Genomic DNA, 10,929 nt, shown 5'->3' with positions numbered 1-10,929 from the left:
CAAGCAATGGACTTGCTGGGCTGAAACAGCGACGAGTCAGCGCAATCGATGCCCGAGCGTAGTTCTTTAGGTGGTACCGGTATTTTTTTTAAAATTTTTATCGTCTGATGAAGTGACGGGTCAATACACTCAACAATGAGGCGATGGATTTTATTGGGCTATCCTGATTTTGCCTGTTGCCACGACCCATCATATACATAGAATTTCGGCCCACTGCCCACCGACTGATGTAATCCGCGGTGTCAATTGTCGAACCCTTGGATAGGAGTTCACTTACAAAACTGATGATTATAACATGTATAAATACTCCTACGACTTCAAAAACATACATACAAACAGATAAGATGCATATCCAATCTTCTATTTAAAAATGTGTATATATAATTGAGAAGAACTAACTTTAATTTATTTTTTCTTTGCCTGTAGTTGCGATCCAATGATTAGTGCGAAACCTGTAGGTGGTAGCTAGCTCTCACATGATCTGCATGTGATGTTCTTATCCTGTCGGACAAGATTCCAGGTTAGGTTTGAATTTTATCCAAAATAATGGTTAGCAGGTTTGATTTGATCCGGCCTTCAATTCATTTCTATTCTATGGAGGGTTAAAAAATTGTGAAACGATTGGGTGAGATTCATTCGGAAGCATAATTATACAACTATATTGTGCAAGCGGCCTAGTACGGGTTTTGCCTGAAGTTAAATAATAAACTGCACAGTCCATTTAAAACCGGTTTATGAAAAAAAAAATTCTGATCTTATTACTCAAGCTTATAATGATGGCATTGTGATGACGAATTTATTACAGTACATACTATCACTCCACTCAGCATCATTATTAGAGTCGGTGCAATTATAATAAAGCTGATATATACAGTTAATTACTAATCAATTTGTGTGTGTGTGTATGTATGTATGTATGTATGTATGTATGTATGTATATATGTATGTATGTATGTATGTATGTATGCGCGCTATTGATCAAGTGGGTCACGTGAGAGACATCACCCTCCCGTTTGGATTTTGAAGATTCGGGCTTCGATTTGAAGGGGGACAGTTGCTTGTCTGAGAAGGAAGCTCTGGACCCTTGCTCATCTCTTTTCCATGTTTTGATTAATTTAATCACCCCATACACATGTGATCGCTTGGTCGCATGCACATGCATGCATGCTAGAAATGAATTAATCAAAAAAGGTATTATGATTGTTATTATTATTGGAATTTTGAACTATGCATTGCTAAACAAGAGTACTAGCTGGGCCCCCACATGCTGCAAATTATTCTCTCTCTCTCTCTCTCTCTGCATAGACTATTTACGTTTTTCTAGGTTATATGATATACTTGTATATATACATGTTCGCGCACAAATAGGTAGCATCAAGGATATGATATCCAAGTATAAGTGTATAACTCTCGATTGATCGCAGCAGGCACACCACAAGAACACGAAACAAATTAGAACAGAGATCAGAGTTAAAATGGCGAAAAAAAACGGAGAAAACAAGAAGTCACAGATTAACTAGTACCTACTAGCTAATTAATAGCCTAATTAAGGTAGCCCCTACGTACCAGCAAATTAAGTGAAGCACCGGCAGAAGCAACAAGCTGCTGCCACACATTAAGCTCGCTGGCCGTGTGCTCCTAGCTACGACGTGGTGCACATGCAAAGTTGACTTGCAAGTTGCAAGTGTGTGTGGCTACGTCCACAGGGACTCCCGCTTGAGGGGCTCCCCCATGCCGCCCGCCGACGCGGCGCCGTAGCCCATCAGCTGCGGCGGGACCATGGCGCCAGCGCCGGCGTTCTGCATCAGGAAGGCGTCCACGTCGTCGGGGGCCACCATCGCCGCCTGGTGCTGCTGCATCGCGGCCGCCATCGCGTGGTGGTGGTGGTGGTCGCCGGCGCCTCCGCCGCCCGCCGCGACCACCGCGTCGACGTCGCCGGGGCCGTCGGGGCGCTGCTGCATCTGGATGCAGAGGATCTCGGCCTGCGCGACGGCGAGCTGCATCTGCAGCTGCGACACCTGGTTCTGCAGGAAGGAGATGGCCCCCACGCAGCCGTAGACGGGGTCCCGCATCCGCGCGTTCGCCTCGTACACCAGGCTGCTCACCGCGTCGCCGCGCTGCTGCACGGGGAGCTCCTGATCGATCAAACACATGCATGGATTCGATCCATGGCGGGTCAGCAGCTGCTAATAATAAAGTGTTTTCTTTACACGAGAAATTAAAGCTAGCTAGCAGTAATGCACATGCATGTAGCTAGCTATAGCTCTAGCTAGGTAGCAGCTGCTAGCTAGGTACCTGGAGCATCTTGGCGACGTTGCTGGCGCCGAAGACCTTGTGGACGATGGCGAACTTGTGGGGGTCGTCGGCGGGGAAGAAGGGCGCGAAGATGCAGTCCTTGGTGCACCGCCGCCGCAGCAGCTTGCACGACGCGCACGGCGACCCGCCGCCCATGTAAATATCTATCGCAACGCCGGCGGCAGCGACGACAACGACGACGACCGGATCAGGAAATGGAAGAATGCTACACTAGAGAGTATAGCTGATCTATCTCTTTGAGCTAGCTAGCTAATATAGGCGGGAGAGCTCCTTGATGATGATGAGCTCGATGAGCTTAGCTACCAGCTGGGACTAGGATTAGTGAGGAAGAGGGCAAAGCAATGGCGACCGGCGAGGGTGTGAACGTGCGATATTTATAAGCAGCAACATGGACACACACGCACCTGCGCAGCTGGTAAAAAATAACAAGAGTAGGTATAGGAAGATTATAGTCGACGACGACGCATGCGCCATAGCGGCTAGCATACAGTAGCACTGTTCAGACAGGCAAGGGTAATTACCCGCCGTATGTTGGCTAGCCTCAAGAGATGCCCTGCTCCTGGCCATGCATTGCATGTATGCTGGAGGTTAAATAAATAACACATAGATTAAATCCTGGAAAATTATAGTAGCTAATATTATCAGGGTAAAAAGGTAACCCCGGCCCCACCCACAAGCGTAGCTATAGATAGATGCATGTATGCATGTATGTACTGACCGCTGCACGACAAGGGCTTAATTAAGGCGGCGTCACAGGTGACAGGCTTCCATTGGGCAGAGAAGCATCTCTAATCAAAAGTCACCGTGTTACTCTACTCAGTCAGGCACGCACAGGTGCAGGAATCTCACTTGCTGCAAGCTCAAACACCCAATTAATTTCCTGTCAGATTGGTGTTGCGTAGGCAGGCATGTGATGCATGGCTGGAGGTATTGACCACTCTCGGACGTGTGCAGTGCTACTGCTAGGTGGCCGGTGTGCGGTACACGATCGAGGAATACACATATACGTACGTGGACAGCAGAGCGCGACACGCAGCTGTATGTGCGCATGCAACAGCTCAAAATGAATAGTAATTGAAATGGAAAGTGTCTGCAAGAATTACTCAACAAAAAATGTCTGCAAGCTACTAAGTACACGGGCTGATTGGTCTATGCTCTGTGGATTAAATTAATTAAATAATAGATTAATTAGCCCATGTACTTAGCCGCTTGCAGACATTTTTTGGTCTGCGCGATCGTGGACCTGAAGCAAAGAATCAATCGAGCAGTGTGGATCTGAGAGAGCGAGTCTACTCCTCCTTCCCCGTCGCCATCGCGTTAACCCGTACAAGAGCTAGGAGTCCCACGTATCACTGGACATAGAGATTGTAACGAACATGACACCATTTATGTTATTTCGAGTGATTTTGGTGATCAAATGATAATACAATCAATGAGACTAATGGTATTGTTAAGTGAACATTTCTTGATCCCAGGGATGAAGTAAAAAGGCCATGCAAAGCAAAACACGAAGAAAGAACTCAAAGAAACGCAGAATTGGACGAGTTCTACTGAAATAAGTAGAATCGGAAGAACCGATGCTATAGGCATCGGTGCATCCGATGGTTGTCGGATGATCCGACGCCCTGGTGTGTCTCTGAAGCTCAAGTGAAGATCATGTGAGGCACCGGTTGAACCGACGGTATTACGACATGCATTGGGCATACTATGTTCCAGAGACGATGTCAAGCGCCCAGGAGAAGATCCTTCAGCACCGGATGAACCGGTGATGCATCGGGGCAAAGCACCGGTGTAATGACGTCAGCAGAAGAGAAGAAGTCCAACGACTAGTTGAGTGCTGTGAGTGACCGGTTTAACCGACGGGCAATCATCAGTTCAACCGATGATCACTGTGTCAGCTGTCAGGTGTTCAACGGCTACTTCGGGTCTTAGCCGGATGAACCGACGCTACCCCTGCCAGAGGCATCGGTTCATCCGATGATACACAGATTTCTGCTGACCATTGGAGCAACGGCTACAAGACTTGGTATCCTATATATACGCCTCACTCCGGCCATTTGAAGTTTGCTGTAGTTGCTGGACTTCCCACACATACTCAAGAACACCTCCAAGCCATACAAGAGCATAGTGATCATATCCTTAGCCCTTAGCACACTTTGAGAGTGTTGTGTAAAGGATTAGCTCTTAGTGAGTGAGATTGCAAGGCCTTGAGACTTTGTGCTGTGGTTCTTAAGTGAACCAAAAGAAGAGCTTGGTGCGCCGGCCCCTTGGAGCTTTGAAGCTCGCCGGCAATGTCATCGACCCTCCGACTTGGTGTGGAGCAGCGACGACACTTTGTGCGGGGGACGTGGAGACCCCCATCCTTTGTGGAGAAGCTCCTTAGTGGAACCCGGGGCCAAGGTGATTGTGATTGTGCTCACGGAAGGGACTTGGTGGCCGAGTAGCAATACCCTTAGTGAGTGCTACAACAACGTGGATGTAGGTGTGCCTTTGTGGCTAACCGAACCACGGGATAAACACCCGCGTCGAGAGTTTGTTTTCTCTTATCCCACTCTTCAAGCTTCCGCATTTCATACTAGCAATTTGTGTGCCTTTACTTTCATAGAGTAGTTTCTTGATAGGAAAGACTATAGGTTGCTAAGCTCTTTGGGATAGGGGTTTCACACTAGAACAACCATAGTTGCACATCAAGATAGCATGTTTTAGTTTAATATTGTGCAAATAGTTAGAGCCATAGGTCTAAGTTTTTAATAGTGTCTAATTCACCCCCTCCCCCTCTTAGGCTAGAGCGCTACTGGTCCCTTCAATTGGTATCAGAGCTGGGACTCACTCCTCTCACAAAGGAAGCCAATTCTATTGGCAATTTGTGTTTACCGGCTCACTTGATTAGTTAGGCTTCACCGCCTAGTGAGTTAGCTCTTTTAGGGGAAGGGATGGATTCTCTAGGACCTCCTCCACGTTTCGATGGCACGGGCTTCCAACGGTGGAAGATCTTGATGCAATCACACCTCCAAGCAAAGGGCCTAAATGTTTGGAGAGTAACAAGTGAAGGAACTAAGAGTAATAGTCAACATGAGAAGCAATATGATGCTATAGCCAAGTGTGCTATTTTAAACTCTCTTGGTGAAAATGTGTTCAACCGTGTGTTTGCTTGCGAAAATGCTCAAGTTTTATGGAAAACTATTAGAAAGAACCATGAAGGCACAAAAGATGTTGCAAACGAAAGATATCATGTTCTCATTGATAAACTTAATAGCTTAAAGCAACTTGATCATGAAAATGCCGAAACTATGTATTCACGGTTGAATATTCTTGTGAATGAGATTAACTCTTTAGATGTGAAGAAAATTGAAGATTTGGAACTCATTCGCAAGATCCTTCACTCACTCATAAGGCCGGACTATGATTTGGTGACCACAATTCTATATGAGAAAGATATCAACATAATGACACCAAATCAAGTTCTCAACAAGGTGATCGCCCATGATCTACGTCATGATATCAAGCCAAGAGCGCCACCTTCTTCACCAACACATAGTGTACTTACATGCAAGCAAGTCAAAAAGTTGAAGAAGATGGCCATCAAAGGTAACTCAAGCAAAGAGGAAGAAGAGGAGGCATGCCAAAGCTCCTCAAGTGATGATCAAGAGCCAATGAACCCCTACCTTTACAAGCAAGTAAAGAAGATGAACAAATGCTTGAAGGAAATCAACTCCATGGGGTATGTGGTCTTCCTCAAAGATGGGCCACACTATCAACTTATGAAGGTTGAGAAGAAGTTCAAGAAGAACAAGCAAAAGAAGGAGAAGAAGCCCAAGCATGAATCATATGCCGTATTTGGTGAATGGGTAAGCGGTGGTGAAGAATCAAGTGCATGTTCAAGTGATAAATCAAACAAAAAATTCACCACTCGCATGAGATCATCATCCAACACTTGCTTTATGGCCAAAGGTATGGATAGCGATGTAAGTGATCATGACTCCGATTCTCCTTCAATTGATGAACTTCTTGACCTTGTTCATGAGCACCAAAAAGTCATTAAGAAGCAATCAAAATAAATTAAAAACCTTAATGCTCTCAAAGAACTAAATGCTTCTCTTGCTACAAATTTAGAAGATTTGATGTGCAAATTCAAATTGCTTAGCAAGGAGCATGAAGAGCTCAAATTAAAATTTGAGAGCATTAATGATACTAATGACTCTTTGGAAATGAAGCAAACTATCCCTTGTGCAATTCCTATCTCTAGGGTAGATGCTTCAACTTCTTACATTGATTTAATTGATGATTCTTACTCTAACCCTTGCAATGAGAAATGCAATGAGAATGTTGTTGTAGAATCATGTGATGATCTCATTGCCGAGGAGAATGATGAGCTAAAGCAAAAAGTGGAAAGACTCATGAAGGACTTGTATAGATTGAAGGGCAAAGGCATAGAGAGCAATGTCCAACCTTCTCAAGATAACTGTGAAAACATGGTGAAGAAGCTTGAGAAGGGGTCCACCATGACTTGCTCAAAGTGCCACAAAGAAGGCCACAAGTCCAACAAGTGTCCTCAACCAAGGAAGAAGCTTTTGGATGAGAAGAACAAGAAGAAGCTCACAATCAAAAGTTCTCTCATGTACACCAAGCCCAACCGGAGGAACAAAAGCACCTCCTATGTGATCAAAAAGAAAATCATTGGCAAGGTGGTTACTCACAAGGTTGGGAAACAAGAAAGAAGTTGGAATCGTTCCATTTGGGTTCCCAAGGATGTCATAACCAATATGAAGGGGACTTAAATGGTGTGGGTTCCAAAGGAGACTTAAAGCCAAGGAAGGCTTCGGGGGATTTGGAGGCTTAGCTTACAAATTGAAGTGAAGGTTCAAACCAAAGAAGCTAAGCTAAATACTTGGTCATTTGTTTCCCAAGTCCCCCATAAGGTAATGGTAGCTAGATTTCAATTCAAGCATCATATAACTCCATTGCTCTAGCTATGTTGTTTGCTTTGCATCACGTAGTGTTATGTATGGTGGGTTGCTTGTGTCATGACTCTAACCCATGAGCAACCTACATGGTTTGATAAGTGTGCAGAAAGCTACACAAGGTTACCCTTCATAGTACATGCATCTCATGAGGTTTGTATTTCATATGTGTACCATGAACACAAGCAATAGGGTAAACTTACTAATTGTGTCAAAATCAATGTGCATACATTTGCTTGGTGATTCAAACACTAAATGCACACATTTAGGGGGAGTTCATCCTATGGTTTGTGATTTTGAGACTAACATGTTTCCAAGTTTATCTTTTGTAGTCTCATGGTGGAGTTAACACTCTAAGAGAATGTTTCTCACGATCAATGTGAACAAACAACTCTATAAGAGTGATTAGATAAATTGTGCCTTCATGCATATTGAGCCATGCTCTATTGAACTTAAATTCACATATCTAAGTTCATAGGTTATGTGCTCATACATTTGCTTAATCTTGGTGTACCAAGTGCTCTTCTTTCAAAGACTTTCAATTGGTTTTCAACTTCAATTGGTACCATATGCGAGTCACCTTCAAATTGGTACATGCAAGGTAAACAAATTAATCCCCCGGAGGTATGCAAGGTTCTAAATTCATTCAATTGGTATTCTTGTCATATTCTATTTATCTTAGAGCTACCTCCATGCAGGATATAATCTAAGCTCTCTAGTTATAACATCTAGTTGTGCACTTGTTTTTCACATTATCATTTTGTGCACATACTTATGGAGAGCTTAGCTCATGTCTTGCTAATTTCGTGATTTTGTGATCCATCATAGTGAATTTTTCAATTGGTATCTTCATTAATATCATATCATTGGATCATGAGTCATGGAACTAACTCCCGAGACTACTAATATTCTCTTGAGCTATATTGTTTTGCAAGACCTTTTTAGGAGCAAGACATTTTGGGTGATTTGATTCCAAAGGGGGAGAAATATGGATCAAAGCAAGGTATTTTCTTACCAAATGTGGATCAAAGCAAGGTATTTTCTCAAGAAGAAGAAGCATATCCCAAAGGGGGAGAAATACCTAAGTGAATCAAGTCATCAAGGAGAAGTAGCAAGATAGGGGGAGGAACAAAGGGGGAAATCATGGTTTTAGGGGGAGGCCAAGCCATCATTGGATGGTGGTAAGCATCCAAGTAAGTGTAAGTGGTTTCAATTGGTTTCAATTGATATCAAGCGATTAAATTTGTCAATTTTTGCAAATATTATGCTTCCTTTGATAGTGTTGTCATCAATCACCAAAAAGGGGGAGATTGTAACGAACATGGCACCATTTATGCCATTTCGAGTGATTTTGGTGATCAAATGACAACGCAATCAATGGGACTAATGGTATTGTTAAGTGAACATTTCTAGATCCCAGGGATGAAGTAAAAAGGCCATGCAAAACAAAACACGAAGAAAGAACTCAAAGAAGCGCAGAATTGGACGAGTTCTACTGAAATAAGTAGCACCGGAAGAACCGATGCTATAGGCATCGGTGCATCCGATGGTTGTCGGATGATCCGACGCCCTGGTGTGTCTCTGAAGCTCAAGTGAAGATCATGTGAGGCACTGGTTGAACCGACGGTATCACAACAGACATCGGTGCATTGGGCATACTATGTTCTGGAGACGATGTCAAGCGCCCAGGAGAAGATCCTTCAGCACCGGATGAACCGGTGATGCATCGGAGCAAAGCACCGGTGTAATGACGTCAGCAGAAGAGAAGAATGCCAACGACTAGTTGAGTGCTGTGAGTGACCGGTTTAACCGACGGGCAATCATCGGTTCAACCGATGATCACTGTGTCAGCTGTCAGGTGTTCAACGGCTACTTCGGGTCTTAGAGTGACCGGATGAACCAACGCTACCCCTGCCAGAAGCATCGGTTCATCCGATGATACGCAGATTTTTGCTGACCGTTGGAGCAACGGCTAAAATACTTGGTATCCTATATATACGCCTCACCCCGGCCATTTGAAGTTTGCTGGAGTTGCTGGACTTCCCACACATACTCAAGAACACCTCCAAGCCCTACAAGAGCATAGTGATCATATCCTTAGCCCTTAGCACACTTTGAGAGTGTTGTGTAAATGATTAGCTCTTAGTGAGTGAGATTGCAAGGCCTTGAGACTTTGTGCTGTGGTTCTTAAGTGAACCAAAAGAAGAGCTTGGTGCGCCGGCCCCTTGGAGCTTTGAAGCTCGCCGGCAATGTCATCGACCTTCCGACTTGGTGTGGAGCGGCGACGACACTTTTTGCGGGGGATGTGGAGACCCCCATCCTTTGTGGAGAAGCTCCTTAGTGGAACCCGGGGCCAAGGTGACCGTGATTTTGTTCACGGAAGAAACTTGGTGGCCGAGTAGCAATACTCTTAGTGAGTGCTAAACAATGTGGATGTAGGTGTGCCTTTGTGGCTAACTGAACCACAGGATAAACACCCGCGTCGAGAGTTTGTTTTCTCTTATCCCACTCTTCAAGCTTCCGCATTTCATACTAGCAATTTGTGTGTCTTTATTTTCATAGAGTAGTTTCTTGATAGGAAAGTTTATAGGTTGCTAAATTCTTTTGGGATAGGGGTTTCGCACTAGAACAACCATAGTTGCACATCAAGATAGCATGTTTTAGTTTAATATTGTGTAAATAGTTGGAGCCATAGGTCTAAGTTTTTAATAGTGACTAATTCACCCCCTCCCCCTCTTAGGCTACAGCGCTACTGGTCCTTTCAGAGATATCCTCCTCATTGCGTGCTGTGGCAAGAATCCTCCGATCCACAATTTCCTTCTTCCGAGGCCATGTTTTTCCCGATCTTCTGTGCACTTTCAAATCTACTGTATCTATCCCCTGCCGTCTCGTGAAGGAGCTCATCCATTTGTTGTTCTCCTTTGGCTGCGCTTTATTTGTACATCCAGCAAGATAAATTATTAGGCCATTCTCATCGGATAAACGTCTAAGACCAATTTCAATGCACAGTCTTACTGTACTGTCACCAATAATGACATATCAGAATATGGAATGAAACAGTCTCTCATTGCATTATTTCATCACACTATTTCATGGATAGGCTGAAACATTTAATTCTTATATGACATTGTGATGAAATGGATCATGCAACGAAACAATAATATTTTCATTATGTTTATGGGGCTTGGTACTTCCCGCTAGGTTTCATAGGGATCAAACTCTTTCCTTTTTCTCTCTTCATAATGAGCTTTCCACGTCGGCAAAAGTCGAGAAATCCCATTGATACTGGCCTAATCGGGCAGCTGGTTTTGGGATGCCCAGAAAATCTGCTCAGCTTAACACATGGTGTATTTCAAAAATTTCCAACCGTGAGATTTGTTAATAACTGCTCTCTACCGTAGCATTCCTAGTGTAATTGGTAATAATATTTTCAAATAGTTTTACCAAATCACCAACAATATATATACATCAATAAATCATTGCTCATTGTTTAATAGCAGGTAGTAGGTGACAAATGTCGTAATAGAAATTGCTGGCCACCTTCAAAGAAACTGTTGGAAAAACTTAGTAGCTAGTCTTTTTAGCGTATACCCCCCTGGAAGCTACTAAAACTCAACAAATTATAATCGTTGAGTTTTAATAGAATAGATCT

The 10,929-nt window shown here is 43.8% G+C and overlaps 1 protein-coding gene across 1 annotated transcript; it reads right to left on the bottom strand.

The window, feature by feature from the left end:
• Positions 1-1,425: 1,425 nt before the first annotated feature.
• On the bottom strand, positions 1,426-2,646 carry LOC120701429 (LOB domain-containing protein 12-like). The gene is made up of 2 exons (XM_039985476.1): positions 2,296-2,646; positions 1,426-2,135 (listed from the first exon to the last, which is right to left on the bottom strand). Exons 1-2 carry the CDS (start codon positions 2,449-2,451, stop codon positions 1,695-1,697), a joined length of 597 nt encoding a protein of 198 aa, XP_039841410.1. The 5' UTR covers positions 2,452-2,646; the 3' UTR covers positions 1,426-1,694.
• Positions 2,647-10,929: the final 8,283 nt, after the last annotated feature.

Source organism: Panicum virgatum, chromosome 3K (genome assembly GCF_016808335.1).
Source record: "Panicum virgatum strain AP13 chromosome 3K, P.virgatum_v5, whole genome shotgun sequence".
NCBI classification, from domain to species: domain Eukaryota; kingdom Viridiplantae; phylum Streptophyta; class Magnoliopsida; order Poales; family Poaceae; genus Panicum; species Panicum virgatum.
The sequence above is the reverse complement of the archived record's forward strand: the minus strand, read 5'-3'. Positions and strand labels throughout refer to the sequence as shown.